Source organism: Eucyclogobius newberryi, unplaced genomic scaffold (genome assembly GCF_026437365.1).
Source record: "Eucyclogobius newberryi isolate DKJ021-1_F unplaced genomic scaffold, fEucNew1.0.hap1 SCAF_1, whole genome shotgun sequence".
Classification (NCBI taxonomy): Eukaryota; Metazoa; Chordata; class Actinopteri; order Gobiiformes; family Gobiidae; genus Eucyclogobius; species Eucyclogobius newberryi.
The window spans coordinates 27,056,406-27,083,861 of NW_027315723.1; the positions used below are offsets into that span (position 1 = coordinate 27,056,406).

At 40.6% G+C, this 27,456-nt stretch overlaps 1 protein-coding gene across 2 annotated transcripts in view; it reads left to right on the top strand.

The window, feature by feature from the left end:
• Positions 1 to 6,646: 6,646 nt before the first annotated feature.
• The window catches only part of fndc4a (fibronectin type III domain containing 4a), a 45,335-nt gene continuing 24,525 nt past the window's right edge, over positions 6,647 to 27,456 (top strand). Inside the window, exon 1 of one of the 2 annotated variants that reach the window (XM_072442070.1) lies at positions 6,647 to 7,010. In XM_072442070.1, coding sequence (XP_072298171.1) covers positions 6,935 to 7,010 — 76 coding nt within the window. In that variant the 5' untranslated portion in view covers positions 6,647 to 6,934. The remainder of the gene's footprint in view (positions 7,011 to 27,456) is intronic. The other variant, XM_072442068.1, reaches the window with a different exon arrangement.

The following is a 27,456-nucleotide window of genomic DNA, read 5'->3' on the forward strand; positions in this document are numbered from 1 at the left end:
TGGATTTGTGGCTTTGTTGATTTCATTATGTTTATATGGCACAGCAGCTTTTAAAAAAAAAACTTTTTATGTATTTTGGAAACCCTTTCTGTTATATCATCAAAACTTTTTTTGTTTACTATAAGTGAGACTTGGTCGTTGAGAAACAGATTGATGTAACCTCTGGATAGAGCCCAGCTTTAGAGGCTGAACCTCCTCCAAGTGAAAGTGCAACTTGCATTTCCCTTAAGTCTGCCAAAATCACAATACTTTTAATGCTTCCCCATAAATACAGTTTATCACCTTAATTTGCATATTGTATAAGCCATGATTTTTAATATTATTTTTGCTAAATGGAGAGAAGAGAAGAATAAACACATTAAGACCTATTCACTCACACACACTGACCTGGCAATTTCCTCTGCATTTCGCCAGAACTAAAACATGTGTGAATAAAGCCAGAGCTGATTTCCCTGCATTTTTGATCAGGCGTTTCCCTGGTAAAATCCCGGGCCTATGAATGCTGGGAAGGACATGGGTGAATGTGGCTTAATGAATGATGCTATGCAGATAGTAGCCAGCAGATAGCAGTGTTACATAGCGATGGAAATGAATGAATGACCAGAAATATAAAACTCCTGATCATTCCTCATGATTTTACCCCCAATTAAAATTGAAGCTTCTGAACCCTTTGGAGTACAAACAAATTGCTCTTTGTGAAGTTATCAAGTCTAATTGTACCGATGCACAATCTCAAATCCTGCCCAGATTATCTTCTCTTTTTTAATTCAACTAAAAGGAGGTGTAAAGGAGATAATAACCACTAGATCCCAGACTCCCATTTCAAACCCTAAAATGAGATCTACCTGTGCAGTGCTGCTCGGTGGCTGAGAGGATTGCACATATGCCAGGCTCAATGTGCAACTGCAGGCATTGTGAGTTTAATTACAGCTCAGACAATTGCTGAATGTCCTTCCCTCTCTCATCCCCATTTCACGCACTGTTCTGTTCAGTAAAGCCTACAGGCCTTAAAAAGAAAAACTCATCTAATGAAATAAAAACGACATTAGCTGAGAACATAGAAATGGTTAATTTGACTGAAATGAAGTGGGTTATAATGTTCCCTTTACAATTTACGTTTCCAGGAGCTTGATCCCTTTTATCAGGTGAATAACAAAAGAGAATAAACAAGTACAACAAATTCAAATGATGTTTTGTGGCGCGTTCTTGGTCCTGGTTTGAGTTCAGTTAATTTCTGATGCAGACTTGGTTTGGTCCTGTTCTAGTCGAGGTTCTTGGGTTAGTCTCAGTTTAGTCTCAATCTGAATGTGGTGTTTGAAAATAATTCAATTTGTTTACCAGGCAAGTGTTTGTGCTCCTCAATTTAGCCTTTCAAAAGTCTGTTAAAATGTAAAAATTGTGTTAAACATCCGCCTCAGTGTGTTGTCCTCCCTGTTTACTGTGGATTCTCAGTTTTCTTCAGATTACTATCACTGTACAAATACATCATGTGTCTTATTTTGTTACTCTAAACGGGAAATTAAATTGTGTGTGAGGAGATGTAGTAAGATTCTGTATTGGCAACTCCATCATGTACATATACCAAATAAAGCCTGTTACTGAAGCTGGATCCAGACTCACAAATGCACTCATAAACACTGCATAAACATAATGCTACATCTTATTCTGAATAAGCCATGTAACTGGTGCTCTGCATTTGACCCACTCAAACCTGATGCTGGAACAATCTGCCAGTTAGCCTGTTGTGTATGTTTTATAATGAAAACTGCATTGTTGTCTCCTCAATAAAACAACACACTGACGATGTTTAAACATCATTAACATCGTGAGGATCACCTCTGCAGTCCGTGGGGACACAGATGAAAGAAGACGCACTTTCATCTCCATAATGTGGCTGATTTCAATGGCTTTGGTTGACATTATGCATCTCATAAACAGATTTTCTCTCCAGAGCTTTGATCTCTTTAGTTTAATGGGCTCCCTTTCCATTTGTTCCAACAAGCACGTGAGCGTTTGAAACAAAACAAGAAGGTGCCACAGATTTGTGTCTTATCAATAATTTCAATTCAGGATAAATCATAATTAATTAACCATGAATTGTGTTGGAAAGAGAAACCAGCAAGTTGATGATTTGCCAAGGGTTACAAAATCAAGTTTCAAATCATTGGTTTGACCTAAATTATAATGTCTACTATTGGATTTTATTGGCACAATCTGCTTCAATCTGTTTTATGGTTCATAAAACAGAAATTAATCATATTTTAATTTTGAAAAGATTCATTTGTGAACATGTGCTGTATTTCACATGTATAATTATGTCTAGGCATTTATTCGACAATATAAATCAGTGTCTGTTTTTTCAGCAGTTAATCATTGCCTGGTGGCAGTAGCGTGGATTAGGGAAATACAAAAAAAAAATAAGATGTCTAGATAAATATTCAAGCGAAACACAATGGTTTGTATCAGAATATCTAAATTATTGCATGTTCATATATCATTGAGTATAAATTGTCTGCTAAGTGTACTATATATCCATAGTATTTGCTGACCAGTGAGTCCTGCACTGAACTGATGCTAATAGAATTGTCTTTAATGAGGCTAATACTATAAACATGCATGTAATGTCTCCCTGGAGTCTTCCTTTTTCCTCCTGCAGGAAAGAGAAGATTTTAGCAAAACCATCTGCTAAATTTATGGGTTTTAAAAAAAATACAAGTCAAACCCCAACTAATTTAGTGACACCTCTGAGAGCCACAAGCCCCTCCACCTCCAAATGAAAGCGGTAATGGACTCCAGCTCAAGGATGATTCAAGGGCAAATGTAATTATAACGGCGCGAGTGCAGTGAGAACTTACAGGCTCAAGCTGCTGGCCAAACGACTTCATTTCTGACTATTATACAGTTTTCTTTTTAAACAGAAATGAAAATATAATGTAAAATGGACGTACATTCACCCACTCTGCTGCATTAGCGCTGGTGGTCTCACAGTACAGCTGATCACTTGTGTCATACAGTCTTTTGTTAGCTCATCATGCCCTGATCAGTATTCCACTCAACGCTCCTCTCCATCCAAAGATCCCACGTCGTCATGTTTTCCCTCTTCTTTTTGTTTGTGGAGCAAATGTCAACGCAAATATTAATACGTGCGGCTTTGACCTTGGAAATATGTCTTTCTTGTTTTATGTTTGTTCCTTAGAAACAGAATAAAGTTTTATTTAATCAAATGTTTGTGTGTAAAATGTGTTATAGTGAATGTTTTGAAGTAAATTCTGGAACTCTGACAAGCGACATGAATGGATACAACATAATGGGAATATTGTACGGTTAAGGCCTCTCCAAAGCTGTAGCTCTTGCACTGTGACTGTTATTGAACTTAAGCCATGAATCACAATTTCTTACATATTGGTTTCCTTTTAGGTCTGTGTTTGTGGGTCATAACATGAAGTATTCATTAAGTTATGGATTTTCTATCTACAATCACTTCAGGAGCTTCAGTCTGAAAAGCTATCAGCCACTTGAGTTTCCTGCATTTTGCACCACTTGCACTGAACACCAAGCAATTCACTTTTTTATTCTTATGGTCTTGGAGTTGAAGAACAAAACTTGACCATTTGGGATTTTTAAAATTAAATGTATCAGACCTAAATGGTTTAGAGAAAAGTGAAAAAGATATAGTCTAAAATTGCTCAGCGACCTTGTACATTTTAAAAGGTCCTTCTTTAATTTATTCATAAAAAATGCAGCATTTTGGACCCACAAATAAGTTTGATTAGTGGTACTTTCCCATAAGGGCAATAGAACACAGAGAGTTTGTTACATGCATGAATTGGAACAGAATATACTTGGTATTGAGGTATACAAATAATGCAGGTGACAGAAAGAAGTGGGAAGCAGTTGTCGAATGTGGGACATGGAAAAATAAGCTCATGTAACAATTGCCAAGTTCTCTGATGATTCCCAGTTGTTATCAATCAAAAATGACACACATAGACTGGAAAAGCCATAGTTTCTAACCACAGTTACAACCCACAAAAAAGTTATCAGTTTTGTTTTTTTGCAAGACAAATGTCCAAATATCACTAGAATATTGTTTTCTATGCAAATATCGCTTTTAATACAAATCATACTGTAAGACACTATCTCAGTGGGACGAGGGACAGGGGCCTAAATTACTGGACAACCAAAGGAGCCACAGGTTAATAAAACTCTTGTTAAAACTCTCATTGTTCCTTCCTCAACAAAAAGTCTAAAACATCAGACCAATGACCTCCAAAACTAACTTCAGCTTCAGTTTCCAAGCTGTTTCTTACTAAATTACGGTATGTAAGACGACAAATGAAAATATTCGATGCATTGTGAATACAAAAGCACTATACACAATCCAGGATGGACGACCTTGTTGTGGTTGTTGCAGTACTCTAATTTTATCCTCCAGTCTTTTTATTCAGGCCCTTCATTTTGTGAGTCATTTTACAGCGACGACATTAAATTTCTCAATCATAAGTAGCTTTTATCTGAAAATGTGCTCTTTTCTTCTATCCACTCTTTCTGCTTCGGTTGAATTCTTATTTATGTAACATTTTGTAAAATAGAAACTAGTAATACATCAAATCTACTGTATATTGAAAATTAAAATTTTGAAAACTTGGTGCCAAAATATGACCCTGCGACGAGTTGGCCACTGTCCAGGGTGTACCCCGCCTAAGGCCCGAAGTCACTGGGATAGGCTCCAGTCACCCGCGACCCCAAAAATGGAACAAGCGGTAGAAAATGGATGGATGGATGGTGCCAAAATATACTATTTTCACTGACTTTATGCAACAAGAAACTTTACAGAGACTCCATAGTTTTTTATGGCAATTCAATAATTTACCGTAACAACCAAACTCAAACTTTAAGGGGACAGAAGCACTCATGATAATAATAATTTCCTTATTTGAGTGATTGTGTTATTTCTTTGTTCTATCTCACAAAATGACACAGACTTTCTCTAAAAATAGAAATGTGAACTCACACTAAAACTGTTCACATTGGAATCTGTCCATTTCTGACCTTTTCTGGAGTTTCCACCACAGAAAAAGAGCAAACATAAAGTAAATCATGAACTTGTGTGTAAAGCTTGACATTTCCACCCACATAATGTTGCAGCGATTGTAAATCACAAAGGGCTTTATAAATAAATGTCATGGTAACTTGGACATCTCAACCTACTTTTCTGTATTTGTCAAGAGCATTGAAGAGTGCATAAAAAAACACAACAATTACAACAACTGTTTGCTGCTAAAAGTTTTAAAAGTACTTAATGGAATCAACACATGTATAAACTGTGTGTGGCAGTGTTACGATGCAGCAATGCAGATTCTAATGTCAAATACAGACAGCAGTATTGTGTGTGTGACTGAATGTGGCGGCGGTCTGATGTTTCTATAGACAAGAGACTGGACCAGAGGCAGTGCACTGGGCTTATCACTGCGATTCATCTTCCTGATAACGCGATTGTCCTCTTCACTCTGAGAGCAGCACACACTGTGTTCCAGCGTGAAAGAGAAACACAATAGTTCTTCTTGGAAATGTTTGATTAGCCAAAGGTTGTTTTCAAATAATTAGTCATAGTTTAGGCAATTAGTCGGGAAAATTGGCAAAAAGAGATTTGTGGGTTAATGATGCAAACAGGAAACTCAATTAAAATGCAGTTGTTTATTTGTCTTTAACTGTAGACTTGAAATGTTCTGATCTCACGACTTTTGATCTCACAAAAGAATATATTCCATGTCTGTATCTTTCTACAGATCACATAAAAGATAAGACTACTAAACCTGTGAAAATGTTATGTTCTTTCACAAACTGAACCAATGGTCAAGGACTGAAATGATTACTGACATTCAGCCTCAGACTTTGGACTAAATGGGATGTTAACTTGAAACAATTTATGCCAATTTATTTTTTATTTGTAATTGATTCAACCCTATTTATTAACCTTTATTAAGCCATTAAGTTTCAGACCTCTGCTTTCAAGGGTGACTTTGAGTCATTGTTTCATGTAGAACATGATATATGTATATATGTATAGAACACAGAGGGAACTTTTCCCTCTGTGTTCTATATTTTGTCTTTAGTTAAAATAGAAAATCCCCAGAAAAAAAATAGGAATATATACCGGTCTATGTTTTTTCAGTTATTTCAACAACAAAAATTTATAGAAGTGAAACAGACTCATGTCAAAATGCAAATTACAATTATTATTGCCATTTTGTAATTGGAATGGTTATAATTTACTGTCGTTGACCCTCTTCTGGTCCCCTTTTCCCATGAATTTATTTTCCCCATTCCCAAGGCGTTCGAAGGCCACTGCAAAAAACAACCATTAATCAAACCTCACAAAACAGTTATGAGTGTTATTTTTACACCTCTTGTTCAAGCCGCTCTGTTTTGATGACACGTGGGTGCTCAATCGCGTCGGGATATGCAAATCACGCGGAGGAGCCGACACGCGATTGGCTGAATCCCCTGCGCATCTCTCAGCCATCAATGAACAGCCCGAAGTTGCAGGAGCTGTCCGTGGTCCTGAAACCGTCACCCGAATCCTCCGCCCGCAAACTCACCTCACGCGTCTGTGCGACCTGAAGCGCAGTGGTCGCAGACAGAACACTGGGATGTTTTGTCTCTCGCGGGGGGCAATGATGAGACGATGAAAGGACTTGTGGAATCCAAGCGACGGTGAAGACGCGGGATGCTTCTGTCATCGCGCGCGTTGACATTGCATCTGTTTATTGACCCAGCGTTCCGTGAAGACCCAGCGCTGATGTCGTTACGATGAACTGTGGACATTTAGACATCATCAAGAGTAAGAATCGTGTTTGAACTTGTGGAGAATTCTTATCATCTCAGTGCTGCTGCTGCTGCTGCTGCTGCGTGTGCGTGTGCTGCCGGAGACATGGCTCGTCTGTTTGTTTGGATCAACTCCACCATCCTGTTGCTTTTAGGCACCGACGTGTTCCTGGTGGGAGCAAGTAAGTGGATAATTGTACAGCAAAGCGAGCATTGCGTTCATGAAAGTAAATGTATTATAAGTGCCGCTCTGTGTATTCAATAATGCAAGACTCCGAACCATTTAAGTTACCAATTAGACGCAATTCTACACGCACCATTCATTTCTGCAGCCACAGCCCAAAGCAACAGAACACTCTAAAGCTATTACAAAGCCATCATTTTTCACCTTAATGCGTGTGCCACCAGTTGCAAAAAATGAGTTATAGCTGCGTCTGCAATGAGCTGGTGCGTGCGTTATGTGGTGCGGGCTCTCGTCGCCTCGTCGCAGGCTCATTTCCATTTCTATTTATTCTCAACATCAGCATGTCTATCCGGTGAATTCCCAGGAGAGACAGCCGGTTCTTCCCGTGATCTTTCCTGCCTTCACTGTCAGTCTCGGTTCAGAGCTTTTGAGACGCTCGGTGCCGTGTCTGAAAGAGCTTCTCCGGATCTCAGCGGAGTTCTGCACAGGAGCCGAACCAGGAGCAAGGAAGATAAAGGGCTTTTAAAAATCCCTAAACATGACTTAATCTATTAATAAGCATTGACAGAGCGGGTCTGAGAACACGTGGAACAGCCCAGAGCACTTTTGAATGCACTCAGTGAGAGTCATTCTAAATGCAACGTCATTTTTTGTTTATTCTTAGCTTAGAATTGTTACTGTTTGTTTGTTTTTTTTATAGTGAGAAGGAATAAATGTAATTCTCCAAAGATCATGTTTGGCTTATTCCATTATCAGAATTCACAACGTAACTTTTCTGTTGAAGGTTTTGTCTCCTGTTTGCTCACTTTGTCTGCAATGTTTCACAGTGCAGCGTTTGACTTGTTACCATGGAAACAAACAGGTGACGCATAAAGGGCCAAGTTACAGGTGGAGACAATACAACATAAATGCAAATGTTTTAAAGTGGTTTTGTTTTTTGTATGTGTCTGTGTCAATATGTTGTGTTTGTGTGTGTGTGTTTGTGTGCGTGTGTGTGTGTGTGTTTTAAAGAAATGCAAAATAGAAACGTTTAATGTCTTACTGTGGAACATTCCAGGCAAATGTTTTCACTTCTTTAACATAATTCTAGCAATTAGAAGATTACTGCCCATGTGCCTCGATATTGGTATAGTTTGTGATGACTGCAGACCAGAACCACCCTAAAAGAGCAGAATTTTCAGAGATTGTCATTGTCACTGTTTGCAGCGTCTAATACCGGTAACCTGTGAAATAATAGGAACGTTTTTTCACTTTCTGCATAATATACAGCGGACATTTCCCAGACTTTTAGGTGGACAAACAGGTACATCTTCCATGGGAAAGACTCAATTTAATTTGTACTCTATGAGGCAGCCTATGCTTAAAATAAACTGGTTTTAGGACCGCGGATAAGTAAAATAACAGTCCATATTTAGAGCCTTGCTGCTGTCGCTGGTCAAGTCAAGCTGGATTTATTGCACTTGACTTGACTGACAAATGTGATTGGACTGCCCGTCTTTATATGCGCATGACTAGATGAGACAATCAGGCTTGAAAATGAATCTCAGGATGTGCCTCAGCCGTTAAACAAACAGGGATTAAAATTATATTGGCTTCGTTGGATAGGCTTGGGATCCTGTCAAATTGGAAATCTGGTGTTGGTAAACATGATGACACACACTGTGGGATAGATTTATGGCATTAGAAGAAGTGTTTGCTCATATCACTTTGTGGCAAATATGGCTGTGCTGTTGTACATTTCTTTGCTGCAGAAGAGTTGTGTGGACTTTGGATCGATGCCTGGTTTAACCTTGAGCTTGTTGTTATGACGCCGTCCCTTTACATTCTTGGTTATGATATCATCCTTAAGTGTCAGTTTACCTGGGGCGTTGATCGCATTATGTATATGCAGTGGCAGCTGATGCCGTCTCCTACGGCTTTGGGAGACACGCTCTCAGAGACAGGACGGTCCGTGCTCGGACACAGAAGAGACACACGCAAAGGGCAGTTTTATACTTCTGGAAAATGCCGGCAAATGCCTGGAAAATATGAGGCTGTGCTTGTTTAGAAGAAGTTTCCAGAACAAAGGTCCCCAGGAGAAAATGCCTGTTTTCATTGTTTACAATATATTTATACTATTGTGTTTAAATGATTATAGTATAGTATATCAGTAGTGGAAAGTAACAAAGTAGAAAAAGTGCATAAGTGTACTTAAGTAATATTTGTAGGTATCTTTACTTCACTGTTTTGTACATTTTAATATGTTATACTTTTTACTTTTACTTCACTACATTATGTGTATTTGCACTTTCTACCCTGCAAGATTTTTGAACCGAAAAGTACTTTTCATGTGGTTTGAGGTGTTATTTTTAGCATGTTCAGGGGGATATCGATATCGTTCACCAAAAATCCGCTAAAAAACTCCACACACTGTCTCACTCTTCATTCATTTATTAACACGACCTTCATGAAGTATTCAGGTCAGAAGGACTGAAACATTGTGTTAGTAAATGAATGAAAAGTGAGACAGTGTGTGGGAGTTTTTCTGAAGTGCCTTTCCTCTTAGTCCAGAGCCAAAAATCAGCACAACATTTACATTTACTCTTGAAGTACATTTTTGAATCGGTACTTTGATACATTTACTATAAAATATTTTTTACTTGATACATTTACTTTTTATTTGTTTTTTTTTAATCTTGTATCTGTATTTTACTAAATAAACACAATTGAGTACTTCTTCCACCACTGCATTATTGTTATCTTCCTTTTTATTGCATGTACTCTTTCTCATGCCTACTATCTAGTAAATAGTTGTGAAAGTAAAACATGACAATACAAAATATCACATAAAACAGTAAAACAGTGACAATATAAAATAATAGTGAAAAGTCAAAACAGATCAAGTGCATTTGGTGAGGCATAGGTCACGTTGTATCAGTAGTAAATTATTCTGTCTTTAACACAGACAATGGTAAACAGTAAATTTGTCCTTGCCCTGGAGTACTTTTATTTTAAAGACAAATGTTCTTTTGATTGAGCCATAAAGCTGTTTTGTTAATCACCTTTTGTGGCTTTAACTGGAGATTGTAGACGTATATCGTAATGGCACTGAATTTTAAGACATAGACACAAATAATTAACTCAAACTGTCTATTTTATTTTCAGTAATTCTCATAATTCACACATTCCAGCACCTGTAATGTAAAAACACACAAATGCTTCTGAATATCAAAATGTATATTGTAGTGTTATAAATTTAAAGTTAGGTTGGGAACAGAAGTCAACTTTCTCTGAAGCTCTTGTAAAGTTGTTGAAGTTGACTAGATTCAGGATAGCTTTGAACACGATGCAGCGGTGAAGATAAAACTGTAGCGTTTGTATCTTATGAGAGCTGCAGAGGGCAATTTGCGGCTGTCAGTCTCTCACCGATTTGTTAGACTTCCCAGAGCTGAAGGGAAAACACATCTACATCTGTTGGAACGAAACATAAGTGTCAAAGTCTGAAGCTGCTTAAAATCAGCTCGTTATTAGACACGAGTGCAGCGTCTGTATCCGACTTCTTCAGCACTGTCACAAGTGCAGCGGTAATTTCAATTCAAGTATGATTGAGATCTTAATTCCTGACACAGAGCCTGTTGCACTACATTACGAGGAGTATAAATAACCTGCCTAAGTAGTATATTAAAGCCATTACAAACAATCATGCACTTGCAAAGCTCTCTTTTATAATTTTTTTGGTGTGATTGAACCTGTGGTAAATATTTATCATAGTTTTAAAGTAGTCACGTTGCATTTTGTCAAGAAAAATTTACAAGGTGTAAATTACAGAGAGTAAAATTTAGTAATATGTCTCATTTTAATGCCCTAAAATTAGATAAAATAAAATAAATTTGTCAAAAACATATTTGAAGACATTTTTTCAGGACCAAAATGTGAACAGTTTCAGAATGCGCCATAACCACTTAAATATTGTTTAATTTCTCCAAGCAATATGTCATCAATAATCGACATTTCATCCAAAATGCAGCGACAATTCACATACAACTGACACATTCTTCTTACAGTTTATACAATCGTGTAACAAAATAAGGGTTTTTCAGGTATTGTAATTTGTGAAATCATAATTAGTATTTTTTTTGGCCCTTGTTGCTAGGTAACAGTTGTGGAATTACCGCTACATCATGTCCAACCAGGAAGTAACAATATGAACTTGTTAAACATGTTTAACCGTCTAACGGTTAGACTCTAACCGTTTAATGTTTTATTTTCATTTTATACAAAAGTGCTGGCAAAGATCTCAAGACCCACCAATCTTCACAAGCAAATGCAGAGATCAGGTATAAAAGATAAAAAAGTGGCAATAATGTCCGTGTCTCCTAACGTCCTTTCACGCTTTAGTGTCTGCACAAGATAATATTCTGTAGCCATAGTTTATGACTGATTCTTGCACTGACACTTGGGTTGGCTACGGTGACCAGCAGCTGTTTGATTTAAAATCTTATATAACATGTGTTAAGTAAAGAACCAAGGCTGAACACTTTTTAACAAGCTGTGATTCGATTAAACCATTAGAAAAACAAAATTATCAAACAAAACCATCATTGTCTAAAAAAAAACAATTCTGAAAATGTTTAATGCCGAGTGAAGTTTAAATGCCACTATTATTTGCTCAACTTTCAAAAACATTGAGCAACTGAAATTCCAATACATCCTTTGAATTCTACCACCAAAAACAAAAGTGAAACTATTCTTCTTTTCAATAAAATACATACACCAAGTCAAATTATTCCAGATCTTTGATGTCGCAACTGGCCATATTGTTTAAATAAGAAAAATAAATTAAAATATAGCCGCAAGCGGCAATGATCGGCCCTCGCCACGCCGCCGCCACGCCGCCGCCACACCGCCGCCACGCCGCAAGAGGAGGGGGCGCTAACGCGCCCCAATTGTCCTTTTATTACGCCTACTGCTGAATCTGTGACGCTGTCACATCTTCTCCCCTTTGTTTTACCATCAAAAAGCAATTTTATTTTGAATTCTTGGCAAAATGTGTGGCTTTGCCGCACAGACACCGTGACTCTTTGAATGAAAATGTGGATAACTTTTGATGGTCTTGAAGATGAGTCTCACCAAATTTCAGGTTAATAGGGCTGACGCCCTGGGAGGAGTTTGTGAAAGTCTAAAGTGTAAACATGTTCTGGCGATTTCCCCATTGGAATAACATGAAAGGTTTCGGTCATCGTTACGGCAACGCCATAACAATTATGACATGAGTCATTGACTTTTTTGATGGGGATGCTAAAATTGAGTTGTGTGTCAAATTTCATATAATTTCGCAAAACTAAACATTTAACCTCCATATAAAATCTGTAGGGGGCGCTGTGGCGCCAAATGAATTTATTTCACTTCAAGTAGGTTTAGGGCAAAGAGTTTAACAACTGATTCTAATTTGACGCAATTCGGACTTTATCTGGGCAAACGGCAGAAATTTTAAATATGGGAGATTTCTGAAATTCTAGCTACAGTTTGCGGCTTCGCCGCACAGAGACCGTGAGAGGTATCAATGTAATTTGGATAACTTTTGATGTCCCACTCCTCAGTAGCATTTTCACCAAATTTCAGCTTTTTAGGGCCAACGCCCTGGGAGGAGTTCGTAAAAGTACGACGTTTGGAAAAACTCCGAAGTCATGTTTAGCCATTTTTGAAGCAATATGGCCGACATTTGGTTGGGCGGACGGCGTTGCCGTAATAATATTTTTTACTTCTCTTGTCACCATCTACCTCTGCGCCAAATTTCATGATTCTACGATCAGATTTTTTTTGGGTCATTTCCCATCTCTCAATGCATTTTTGGTACATTTGGGGGCGCTGACGCGCCATTTTTTTTTATTTTAGAAAAGGGAAATAGCCAGAATGTAGAGAGGCACGATTTTTAGAGGCGTGCAAATTTTTGTGACTTTTCGTCAATGTTCACTGGGTGAAAAATAGGGGGGTTGGTCCCAAGAAGAAGAAGAAGAAGAAGAAGAAGAAGAAGAAGAAGAAGAAGAAGAAGAAGAAGAAAGAATAATATTCCGATGCGAAAACAATAGTTCCCATTTTTCAAATATCATAAACTATACATTTTCGGAAAGCGCTCGCGCTTTCCTACCTCATGGTGTGGGTCCCTGGTCACTGAAGGTACTTTCGTTAATTTTGAGTGGGCTCCGCCCACTTTGTGTTTTTGGCCCTCTATACAGTAATAATGTTCAATTTTTGCATTACATGCTTATATGCACGGAACATGCAAGAGATGGGGAACGTATTCGTGAGGTACTTAGCGCAAATGAGTGCTTTATATGGGGATGACTCAATGTAAAGTGCTCGTTTAGTGCGCACTTTTGCACGGGCTTCGCCCGTTTACAACGGTAATGTTCCATTTTCCTACTACTAATTAGTATGCACGGGGCGTGCATGAGTGAAGGAGTGCGTTAGTGAGTGTTTGGAAGTGGGCGAGCGCTAATTAAATTAATGGCCTTACATTTTTCTCTCAATAAATTGTATTCTAGTCGGACTTCAACACCTCTTAGATGACATTATTTTCCATTCAAATCTAATTTGTATTGAATAATTGCACTACTTTTTATTAGGCCCGAGCGCCACAAGCTGGCAAGAGGCCTATTAATCTCGTAAGGCCGTGCGAAGCACGGCTGCGAAAGTGCGCACGTAGTGCGCACGAAATTGAGCGCGAAGCGCTCGCCCACTTCCAAACACTCACTAACGCACTCCTTCACTCACGCACGCCCCGTGCATACTAATTAATAGTAGGAAAATGGAACATTACCGTTGTAAACGGGCGAAGCCCGTGCAAAAGTGCGCACTAAACGAGCACTTTACATTGGGATGACGACCGCGAAGCGGTCGTCATCCCCATATAAAGCACTCATTTGCCCTAAGTAGCTCACAAATACGTCCCCCATCTCTTGCATGTTCCGTGCATATAAGCATGTAATGCAAAAATTGAACATTATTACTGTATAGAGGGCCAAAAACACAAAGTGGGCGGAGCCCACTCAAAATTAACGAAAGTACCCGTCAGTGACCAGGGACCCACACCATGAGGTAGGAAAGCGCGAGCGCTTTCCGAAAATGTATAGTTTATGATATTTGAAAAATGGGAAACATTGTTTTCGCATCGGAATATTATTAGGCCCGAGCCCCAGCAGGGTGGAGGGCCTATTGCTCCCGCAATGCTGCCGAAGGCAGCGTTGCAACTGTCTGACCAGTGCATGTTTGGTACCCCGTCGCCCCTGGCAAGTACAGTGAACTAGCCCATGCCGAAGGCATGGATTATGCATACTTACTCCTGCTATAACAGAAATAGTCAACAATTAGTGAATGGGCTTAGCCCATTCACTCATTGTTGACAACAGCAGCGCGAAGCGCTGCATTCCTCCAAAAACCCTCCTGGCATTGTCCTGTACGCGAGAATCCATGCCGCAGGCATGGGCCATGCTTGTATCTGCTCAAATCAATTGAAGTCTATGGGGAGTGGGCGGGGCATCCCGACGGAATGGGGAGTGACGAGCGCGTAAGCGCTCGTAATGATGATTCCTCCCCATGGCGGCATGGGGAAGGCTTAGAGCTTTCAAACGATGTATAATTTGTTGTTATAGTGGAAACGGCTATATTGTTTTTGCTAAAAATATTATTATTTTTAGGCCCGAGCCCCAGCAGGGCGGAGGGCCTATTGCTCCCGCAACGCTGCCGAAGGCCCCGTCGCCCCTGGCAAGTACAGTGAACTAGCCCATGCCGAAGGCATGGATCATGCATACTTACTCCTGCTATGACAGAAATAGTCAACAATTAGTGAATGGGCGTAGCCCATTCACTAATTGTTGACAACAGCAGCGCGAAGCGCTGCATTCCTCCAAAAACCCTCCTGGCATCGTCCCGTACGCGAGAATCCATGCCGCAGGCATGGGCCATGCTTGTATCTGCTCAAATCAATGGAAGTCTATGGGGAGTGGGCGGGGCATCCCGACGGAATAGGGAGTGACGAGCGCGTAAGCGCTCGTAATGATGATTCCACCCCATGGCGGCATCGGGAAGGCTTAGAGCTTTCAAACGATGTATAATTTGTTGTTATAGTGGAAACGGCTATATTGTTTTTGCTAAAAATATTATTATTTTTAGGCCCGAGCCCCAGCAGGGCGGAGGGCCTATTGCTCCCGCAACGCTGCCGAAGGCAGCGTTGCAACTGTCTGACCAAACATGCGGGCGCAGCCCGCATGTTTGGTACCCCGTCGCCCCTGGCAAGTACAGTGAACTAGCCCATGCCGAAGGCATGGATCATGCATACTTACTCCTGCTATGACAGAAATAGTCAACAATTAGTGAATGGGCGTAGCCCATTCACTAATTGTTGACAACAGCAGCGCGAAGCGCTGCATTCCTCCAAAAACCCTCCTGGCATCGTCCCGTATGCGAGAATCCATGCCGCAGGCATGGGCCATGCTTGTATCTGCTCAAATCAATGGAAGTCTATGGGGAGAGGGCGGGGCATCCCGACGGAATAGGGAGTGACGAGCGCGTAAGCGCTCGTAATGATGATTCCACCCCATGGCGGCATCGGGAAGGCTTAGAGCTTTCAAACGATGTATCATTTGTTGTTATAGTAAAAACGGCGATATTGTTTTTGCTAAAAATATTATTATTATTATTATTATTATTATTATTTTTCTTGTTCTTCTTCAGCGCTTTGATCTCTAATTTGACCCCCTGAACATGCTCAAAAACTCACCAAACTTTGCCCAAAATTCAGAATCGGCGAAAAATTTTATTTTTTCTGGGCCATTTTTTTTTTCGTTAAAAAATGGCGCGACAGCGCCACCGACAAAAGTCAAAATACATTGCGCCTATGGGAGACGCCCCGAGGTCAACTTTGGCGTAAAGCTACGAAATTCGGGACACGCATTCCTCTCGTGAGGATAAACAAAAAAAATCATTGTGGCCACGCCCCCAAACTTACCCTATGGCCGCCATCTTCCTTTGAAAATGAAAACAAGCTGAGTTAGCCATTTTGTTTACGTCAAACTTTGACGAACTCCTCCTAGGGCGTTTTGCCCACCGACTTCAAAATCGGCGTACGTCCTCTGGACAAGTGGGGCATCTAAAGTTATTCAATTTTTTGAGATACCTTTTACGGTCTGTGTGCGGCGCAGCCGCAAAGTTGGACAACTTATTTTGGAATATTGCAGGTCTAAAAATTGCTCCCATTTGATCAAAACCAGTCCGATTAGGACCAAATTTGAATCAGTTGTTAAACTTTCTAGTTTGGACCAGTTTAGGCTGACAAAATTGAAATGGCAGTGATAGCGCCCCCTACAGAGTGACCTTTAAATTAACATTGAAGGTCAAAAATTAGTTTTACCAAAATTTTCTAAACTTTACCCAAAATTCTATTTTGCCGTCCCGATCACAAAAGCCAATCACAAAAATGCCTAAATTTTTACGCCGTAGTCGTAGCGATGACAGAAACCTCCCATGTTATCCCTATGGGAAAACCACAAAATCTCTCAAATTACCACATTTTTATGTTTTACACTTTAACGAAGTCCTCCTAGTGCGTTTTGCCCACCGACCTCAAAATCGGTGTACGTCCTCTAGACAAGTGGGGCATCTAAAGTTATCCAAATTTTAAGGATAACTTTTACGGTCTCTGTGCGACGGAGCCGCAAACGTTTCCCAGAATTCTGACTATTTGGCCTTCAGAGTGGCCTATAAACAATAGAGTTTTTCCAAATGACATGATATTTTGAAAAAAATTCTAATTTGCCATCCTGATCATAAAAGTATGAGAGCCAAAGTCATATTTTGTACGGCGTAACCGTAGCGTTGACAGAAACATCCCATGTTATCCTTATGGGAAAATCGTAGAATCGCTCAAATCACCACATTTTTACACTTCACACTTTAACAAACTCCTCCTAGGGCGATTGTCCGATCAAGTTCATATTTGGAGAATATCATCTACACAAGCGGGGCATCAAAACTTACCCATATTTTGATTCTAAGTGCTACGGTCTCTGTGTGGCGGACCCGCAAATATATGTCAGAAATGGGAAAACAGCGAAATCTCTAAAATGACCACATTTTCACGCTTCACACTTTCACCAACTCCTCCTAGGCCGATTGCCCGATCAAGCTCATATTTGGGGAAATCATCTACACAAATGGGGCATCAAAAGTTATCCATATTTTGATTTTAAGTGCTACGGTCTCTGTGCCGTGGAGCTGCAAATATATTGTCACAAATGGGAAAAACACCAAATCCTTGAAATGTTCACATTTACGCTTCACACTTTAATGAACTCCTCTGTGGGCAAAAGCTCGATCAAGCTCATATTTGGGAAAAATAATCTACACAAGCGGAGCATCAAAAGTTATCCATATTTTTATTCCAAGTGTCACGGTCTCTGTGCGCTGGAGCTGCACATTTGACCGACATTTGTGTTAATTTGCACTGGTTAAGCACAGCATTGTACATGTCCAATGTGTCGCTGTCTTAGTTCTTAGACAATTGCGTTAGCGCCATCTCTGTAAAATGCAGAGAGCAGAGTCGGAAGGCCGGCGGCCCGCGAGGGCCGTTGGATGCCGCTTGCGGCTTTAATTATTTTTATTTTTCTTGTTCTTCTGCTTTTTGATCTCTAATTTGACCCCCTGAACATGCTCAAAAACTCACCAAACTTTGCCCAAAATTCAGAATCGGCGAAAAATTAGATTTTTTCTGGGCCATTTTTTTTTTCGTTAAAAAATGGCGCGACAGCGCCACCGACAAAAGTCAAAATACATTGCGCCTATGGGAGACGCCCCGAGGTCAACTTTGGCGTAAAGCTACGAAATTCGGGACACGCATTCCTCTCGTGAGGACGAACAAAAAAAATCATTGTGGCCACGCCCCCAGACTTACCCTATGGCCGCCATCTTCCTTTGAAAATGAAAATACGCTGTGTTAGTCATTTTGTTCATGTCAAACTTTGACGAACTCCTCCTAGGGCGTTTTGCCCACCGACTTCAAAATCGGCGTACGTCCTCTGGACAAGTGGGGCATCTAAAGTTATTCAATTTTTTGAGATACCTTTAACGGTCTGTGTGCGGCGCAGCCGCAAAGTTGGACAACTTATTTTGGAATATTGCAGATCTAAAAATTGCTCCCATTTGATCAAAACCAGTCCGATTAGGACCAAATTTGAATCAGTTGTTAAACTTTCTAGTTTGGACCAGTTTAGGCTGACAAAATTGAAATGGCCGCGATAGCGCCCCCTACAGAGTGACCTTTAAATTAACATTGAAGGTCAAAAATTAGTTTTACCAAAATTGTCTAAACTTTACCCAAAATTCTATTTTGCCGTCCCGATCACAAAAGCCAATCACAAAAATGCCTACATTTTTACGGCGTAGTCGTAGCGATGACAGAAACCTCCCATGTTATCCCTATGGGAAAACCGCAAAATCTCTCAAATATCCACATTTTTATGTTTCACACTTTAACGAAGTCCTCCTAGTGCGTTTTGCCCACCGACCTCAAAATCGGTGTACGTCCTCTAGACAAGTGGGGCATCTAAAGTTATCCAAATTTTAAGGATAACTTTTACGGTCTCTGTGCGACGGAGCCGCAAACGTTTCCCAGAATTCTGACTATTTGGCCTTCAGAGTGGCCTATAAACAATAGAGTTTTTCCAAATGACATGATATTTTGAACAAAATTCTAATTTGCCATCCAAATCATAAAAGTATGAGAGCCAAAGTCATATTTTGTACGGCGTAACCGTAGCGATGACAGAAACATCCCATGTTATCCTTATGGGAAAATCGTAGAATCGCTCAAATCACCACATTTTTACACTTCACACTTTAACAAACTCCTCCTAGGGCGATTGTCCGATCAAGCTCATATTTGGGGAAAATCATCCACACAAGCGGGCCATCAAAAGGTATCCATATTTTGATTCTAAGTGCTACGGTCTCTGTGTGGCGGACCCGCAAATATATGTCAGAAATGGGAAAACAGCGAAATCTCTAAAATCACCACATTTTTACACTTCACACTTTCACCAACTCCTCCTAGGCCGATTGCCCGATCAAGCTCATATTTGGGGAAATCATCTACACAAATGGGGCATCAAAAGTTATCAATATTTTGATTTTAAGTGCTACGGTCTCTGTGCCGTGGAGCTGTAAATATACTGTCACAAATGGGAAAAACGCCAAATCCTTGAAATGTTCACATTTACGCTTCACACTTTAACAAACTCCTCCTAGTGCGTTTGGCTCACCAATCTCAAAATCGGTGTACCTCCTCTAGACAAGTGGGGCATCTAAAGTTATTCAAATTTTATGGATAACATTTACGGTCTCTGTGCAGCTGAGCCGCAAACTTTTCGCAGAATTTGGACTATTTGGCCTTCAGAGTGGCCTATAAACAAGAGTTTTTCCAAATGACATGACATTTTGCACACAATTCTCATTTGCCATCCCCAAAATAAAAGTATGGGAGCCAAAGTCATATTTGGTAAAGCGTAGCCGTAGCGATGACAGAAACATCCCATGTTATCCCTATGGGGAAACCGCAAAATCTCTCAAATGACCACATTTTTACACTTCACACTTTAACAAAATACCTCCTAGGGCGATTACCCGATCAAGTTCATATTTGGAGAATATCATCTACACAAGCGGGGCATCAAAAGTTATCCATATTTTGATTCTAAGTGCTACGGTCTCTGTGCGGTAGAGCCGCAAATATATGTCACAAATGGGAAAAACGCCAAATCCTTGAAATGTTCACATTTACGCTTCACACTTTAATGAACTCCTCTGTGGGCAATAGCTCGATCAAGCTCATATTTGGGGAAAATAATCTACACAAGCGGAGCATCAAAAGTTATCCATATTTTTATTCCAAGTGTCACGGTCTCTGTGCGCTGGAGCTGCATATTTGACCAACATTTGTGTTCATTTGCACTGGTTAAGCACAGCATTGTACATGTCCAATGTGTCGCTGTCTTAGTTCTTAGACAATTACGTTAGCGCCAACTCTGTAAAATGCAGAGAGCAGAGTCGGAAGGCCGGCGGCCCGCGAGGGCCGTTGGATGCCGCTTGCGGCTTTAATTTTTATTGTTCTTCTTCAGCGCTTTGAACTCTAATTTGACCCCCTGAACATGCTCAAAAACTCACCAAACTTTGCCCAAAATTCAGAATCGGCGAAAAATTTTGTTTTTTCTGGGCCATTTTTTTTTTCGGTAAAAAATGGCGCGACAGCGCCACCGACAAAAGTCAAAATACATTGCGCCTATGGGAGACGCCCCGAGGTCAACTTTGTCGTAAAGCTCCGAAATTCGGGACACGCATTCCTCTCGTGAGGACAAAAAAAAAAAATCATTGTGGCCACGCCCCCAGACTTACCCTATGGCCGCCATCTTCCTTTGAAAATGAAAACACGCTGTGTTAGCCATTTTGTTCAAGTCAAACTTTGACGAACTCCTCCTAGGGCGTTTTGCCCACCGACTTCAAAATCGGCGGACGTCCTCTGGACAAGTGGGGCATCTAAAGTTATCCAATTTTTTGAGATACCTTTTACGGTCTGTGTGCGGCGCAGCCGCAAAGTTGGACAACTTATTTTGGAATATTGCAGATCTAAAAATTGCTCCCATTTGATCAAAACAAGTCCGATTAGGACCAAATTGTTAAACTTTCTAGTTTGGACCAGTTTATGATGACAAAATTGAAATGGGCGCGATAGCGCCCCCTACAGAGTGACCTTTAAATTAACATTGAAGGTCAAAAATTAGTTTTACCAAAATGTTCTAAACTTTACCCAAAATTCTATTTTGGCGTCCCGATCAAAAAAGCCAATCAGACAAATGCCTTATTTTTTACGGCGTAGTCGTAGCGATGACAGAAACCTCCCATGTTATCCCTATGGGAAAACCGCAACATCGCTCAAATCACCACATTTTTACGCTTCACACTTTAACAAACTCCTCCTAGGGCGATTGTCCGATCAAACTCATATTTGGGGAAAATCATCTACACAAGCGGGGCATCAAAAGTTATCCATATTTTGATTCTAAGTGCTACGGTCTCTGTGTGGCGGACCCGCAAATATATGTCACAAATGGGAAAACAGCGAAATCTCTAAAATGACCACGTTTTCACGCTTCACACTTTAACCAACTCCTCCCAGGGCGATTGCCCGATCAAGCTCATATTTGGGGAAATCATCTACACAAATGGGGCATCAAAAGTTATCCATATTTAGATTTTAAGTGCTACGGTCTCTGTGTGGCGGACCCGCAAATATATGTCACAAATGGGAAAAACGCCAAATCCTTGAAATGTTCACATTTATGCTTCACACTTTAATGAACTCCTCTGTGGGCAATAGCTCGATCAAGCTCATATTTGGGGAAAATAATCTACACAAGCGGAGCATCAAAAGTTATCCATATTTTTATTCCAAGTGTCACGGTCTCTGTGCGCTGGAGCTGCACATTTAAACCGACATTTGTGTTCATTTGCACTGGTTAAGCACAGCTTTGTACATGTCCAATGTGTCGCTGTCTTAGTTCTTAGACAATTGCGTTAGCGCCAACTCTGTAAAATGCAGAGAGCAGAGTCGGAAGGCCGGCGGCCCGCGAGGGCCGTTGGATGCCGCTTGCGGCTTTAATTTTTCTTGTTCTTCTTCAGCGCTTTGATCTCTAATTTGACCCCCTGAACATGCTCAAAAACTCACCAAACTTTGCCCAAAATTCAGAATCGGCGAAAAATTTGATTTTTTCTGGGCCATTTTTTTTTTCGTTAAAAAATGGCGCGACAGCGCCACCGACAAAAGTCAAAATACATTGCGCCTATGGGAGACGCCCCGAGGTCAACTTTGTTGTAAAGCTACGAAATTCGGGACACGCATTCCTCTCGTGAGGACAAAAAAAAAAATCATGGTGACCACGCCCCCAGACTTACCCTATGGCCGCCATCTTCCTTTGAAAATGAAAACACGCTGTGTTAGCCATTTTGTTCACGTCAAACTTTGACGAACTCCTCCTAGGGCGTTTTGCCCACCAACTTCAAAATCGGCGGACGTCCTCTGGACAAGTGGGGCATATAAAGTTATCCAATTTTTTGAGATACCTTTTACGGTCTGTGTGCGGCGCAGCTGCAAAGTTGGACAACTTATTTTGGAATATTGCAGGTCTAAAAATTGCTCCCATTTGATCAAAACCAGTCCGATTATGACCAAATTTGAATCAGTTGTTCAACTTTCTAGTTTGGACCAGTTTATGATGACAAAATTTAAATGGGCGCGATAGCGCCCCCTACAGAGTGACCTTTAAATTAACATTGAAGGTCAAAAATTAGTTTTACCAAAATGTTCTAAACTTTACCCAAAATTCTATTTTGGCGTCCCGATCAAAAAAGCCAATCAGACAAATGCCTTAATTTTTACGATGTAGTCGTAGCGATGACATAAACTTCCCATGTTATCCCTATGGGAATACCGCTAAATCTCTCGAATATCAACATTTTTCTGTTTCACACTTTAACGAACTCCTCCTAGTGCGTTTTGCCCACCAACCTCAAAATCGGTGTACGTCCTCTAGACAAGTGGGGCATCTAAAGTTATCCACATTTTAAGGATAGCTTTTACGGTCTCTGTGCGACGGAGCCGCAAACGTTTCCCAGAATTCTGACTATTTGGCCTTCAGAGTGGCCTATAAGCAATAGAGTTTTTTCCAAATGACATGATATTTTGAACAAAATTCTAATTTGCCATCCTGATCATGAAAGTATGAGAGCCAAAGTCATATTTTGTACGGCGTAACCGTAGCGATGACAGAAACATCCCATGTTATCCTTATGGGAAAATCGTAGAATCGCTCAAATCACCACATTTTTACGCTTCACACTTTAACAAACTCCTCCTAGGGCGATTGTCCGATCAAGTTCATATTTGGAGAATATCATCTACACAAGCGGGGCATCAAAACGTATCCATATTTTGATTCTAAGTGCTACGGTCTCTGTGTGGCGGACCCGCAAATATATGTCAGAAATGGGAAAACAGCGAAATCTCTAAAATGACCACATTTTTACGCTTCACACTTTTACAAACTCCTCCTAGGGCGATTGCCCGATCAAGCTCATATTTGGGGAAAATCATCTACACAAATGGGGCATCAAAAGTTATCCATATTTTGATTTTAAGTGGTACGGTCTCTGTGCCGTGGAGCTGCAAATATACTGTCACAAATGGGAAAAACGCCAAATCCTTGAAATGTTCACATTTACGCTTCACACTTTAACAAACTCCTCCTAGTGCGTTTGGCCCACCAATCTCAAAATCGGTGTACGTCCTCTAGACAAGTGGTGTATCTAAAGTTATCCAAATTTTAAGGATAACATTTACGGTCTCTGTGCGACGGAGCCGTAAACGTTTCCCAGAATTCTGACTATTTGGCCTTCAGAGTGGCCTATAAACAATATAGTTTTTCCAAATGACATGACATTTTGCACAAAATTCTAATTTGCCATCCTGATCATAAAAGTATGAGAGCCAAAGTCATATTTTGTACGGCGTAACCGTAGCGATGACAGAAACATCCCATGTTATCCTTATGGAAAAATCGCAGAATCGCTCAAATCACCACATTTTTACGCTTCACACTTTAATGAACTCCTCCTAGGGCGATTGTCCGATCAAGTTCATATTTGGAGAATATCATCTACACAAGCGGGGCATCAAAACGTATCCATATTTTGATTCTAAGTGCTACAGTCTCTGTGTGGCGGACCCGCAAATATATGTCAGAAATGGGAAAACCGCGATATCTCTAAAATGACCACATTTTTATGCTTCACACTTTAATGAACTCCTCCCAGAGCGATTGTCCGATCAAACTCATGTTTGGGGAAAATCATCTACACAAACGGGGCATCAAACGTTATCCATATTTTGATTTTAAGTGCTACGGTCTCTGTGCCGTGGAGCTGCAAATATACTGTCACAAATGGGAAAACGCCAAATCTTTGAAATGTTCAAATTTACGCTTCACACTTTAACAAACTCCTCCGTGGGCAATAGCTCGATCAAGCTTTACTTTGGGAAATATCATCTACACAAGCGGTGCATCAAAAGTTATCCATATTTTTATTCCAAGTGCTACGGTCTCTGTGCGGCGGCGCAGCAAATTTGACTGACACTTGTGTTCATTTGCACTGGATTGGCCATGTCGAATGTGTCGCCGTCTGTCAAGTTCTTTTTTAATTCAAGACACAATAAGGGCGCCATCTTTATCAAGTCGAAAGCGCAGAGTCGGAAGGCCGGCGGCCCGCGAGGGCCGTTGGATGCCGCTTGCGGCTTTAATTTTTCTTGTTCTTCTTCAGCGCTTTGATCTCTAATTTGACCCCCTGAACATGCTCAAAAACTCACCAAACTTTGCCCAAAATTCAGAATCGGCGAAAAATTTTGTTTTTTCTGGGCCATTTTTTTTTGCGTTAAAAAATGGCGCGACAGCGCCACCGACAAAAGTCAAAATACATTGCGCCTATGGAAGACGCCCCGAGGTCAACTTTGTCGTAGAGCTACGAAATTCGGGACACGCATTCCTCTTGTGAGGCCAAAAAAAAAATATTATTGTGGCCACGCCCCCAAACTTACCCTATGTCCACCATCTTCCTTTGAAAATGAAAACACGCTGTGTTAGCCATTTTGTTCACGTCAAACTTTGACGAACTCCTCCTAGGGCGTTTTGCCCACCGACTTCAAAATCGGCGTACGTCCTCTGGACAAGTGGGGCATCTAAAGTTATTCAATTTTTTGAGATACCGTTTACGGTCTGTGTGCGGCGCAGCCGCAAAGTTGGACAACTTATTTTGGAATATTGCAGGTCTAAAAATTGCTCCCATTTGATCAAAACCAGTCCGATTAGGACCAAATTTGAATCATTTGTTAAACTTTCTAGTTTGGACCAGTTTAGGCTGACAAAATTGAAATGGCAGTGATAGCGCCCCCTACAGAGTGACCTTTAAATTAACATTGAAGGTCAAAAATTAGTTTTACCAAAATTGTCTAAACTTTACCCAAAATTCTATTTTGCCGTCCCGATCACAAAAGCCAATCACAAAAATGCCTAAATTTTTACGCCGTAGTCGTAGCGATGACAGAAACCTCCCATGTTATCCCTATGGGAAAACCACAAAATCTCTCAAATTACCACATTTTTATGTTTTACACTTTAACGAAGTCCTCCTAGTGCGTTTTGCCCACCAACCTCAAAATCGGTGTACGTCCTCTAGACAAGTGGTGTATCTAAAGTTATCCGAATTTTAAGGATAACTTTTACGGTCTTTGTGCGACGGAGCCGCAAACGTTTCCCAGAATTCTGACTATTTGGCCTTCAGAGTGGCCTATAAACAATAGAGTTTTTCCAAATGACATGATATTTTGAACAAAATTCTAATTTGCCATCCTGATCATAAAAGTATGAGAGCCAAAGTCATATTTTGTACGGCGTGACCGTAGCGTTGACAGAAACATCCCATGTTATCCTTATGGGAAAATCGTAGAATCGCTCAAATCACCACATTTTTACGCTTCACACTTTAACAAACTCCTCCGTGGGCAATAGCTCGATCAAGCTTTACTTTGGGAAAAATCATCTACACAAGCGGGGCATCAAAAGTTATCCATATTTTTATTCCAAGTGCTACGGTCTCTGTGCGGCGGCGCAGCAAATTTGACTGACACTTGTGTTCATTTGCACTGGATTGGCCATGTCCAATGTGTCGCCGTCTGTCAAGTTCTTTTTTTAATTCAACACACAATAAGGGCGCCATCTTTATCAAGTCGAAAGCGCAGAGTCGGAAGGCCGGCGGCCCGCGAGGGCCGTTGGATGCCGCTTGCGGCTTTAATATTCTTTCTTTCTTCTTCTTCTCGGGACCAACCCCCCTATTTTTCACCCAGTGAACATTGACGAAAAGTCACAAAAATTTGCATACCTCTAAAAATCGTGCCTCTCTACATTCTGGCTATTTCCCTTTTCTAAAATAAAAAAATTGGCGCTTCAGCGCCCCCAAATGTACCAAAAATGCATTGAGAGATGGGAAATGACCCAAAAAAAATTTGATCGTAGAATCATGAAATTTGGCGCAGAGGTAGATGGTGACAAGAGAAGTAAAAAATATTATTACGGCAACGCCGTCCGCCCAACCAAATGTCGGCCATATTGCTTCAAAAATGGCTAAACATGACTTCGGAGTTTTTCCAGACGTCGTACTTTTACAAACTCCTCCCAGGGCGTTTGCCCTAAAAAGCTGAAATTTGGTGAAAATGCTACTGAGGAGTGGGACATCAAAAGTTATCCAAATTACATTGATACCTGTCACGGTCTCTGTGCGGCGAAGCCGCAAACTGTAGCAAGAATTTCAGAAATCTCCCAAATTTAACATTTCTGCCGTTTGCGCAGATAAAGTCCGAATTGCGTCAAATTAGATTCAGTTGTTAAACTCTTTGCCCTAAACCTACTTGAAGTGAAATAAATTAATTTGGAGCCACAGCGCCCCCTACAGATTTTATATGGAGGTTAAATATTTAGTTTTGCGAAATTATATGAAATTTGACACACAACTCAATTTTGGCATCCCCATCAAAAAAGTCAATGAGACCCATGTCATAATTGTTATGGCGTTGCCGTAACGATGACCGAAACCTTCCATGTTATTCCAATGGGGAAATCGTCAGAACATGTTTACACTTTAGACTTTCACAAACTCCTCTTAGGGCGTTAGACATATTAACCTGAAATTTGGTGAGACTCATCTTCAGGTGTGGACCATCAAAAGTTATCCACATTTTTATTCAAAGAGTCACGGTGTCTGTGCGGCAAAGCCGCACATTTTGCCAAGAATTCAAAATAAAATAGCTTTTTGATGGTAAAACAAAGGGGAGAAGATGTGACAGCGTCACAGATTCAGCAGTAGGTGTAATAAAAGGACAATTGGGGCGCGTTAGCGCCCCCTCCTCTTGCGGCGTGGCGGCGGCGTAGCGAGGGCCGATCATTGCCGCTTGCGGCTATATTTTTTATTGTTCTTCTTCTGCGCTTTGAGCTCTAATTTGACCCCCTGAACATGCTCAAAAACTCACCAAACTTTGCCCAAAATTCAGAATCGGCGAAAATTTTTATTTTTTCTGGGCCATTTTTTTTTTCGTCAAAAAATGGCGCGACAGCGCCACCGACAAAAGTCAAAATACATTGCGCCTATGGGAGACGCCCCGAGGTCAACTTCGTCGTAGAGCTACGAAATTCGGGACACGCATTCCTCTCGTGAGGACAAAAAAAATATATCATTGTGGCCACGCCCCCAGACATACCCTATGGCTGCCATCTTCCTTTGAACATGAAAACACGCTGAGTCAGCTATTTTGTTCA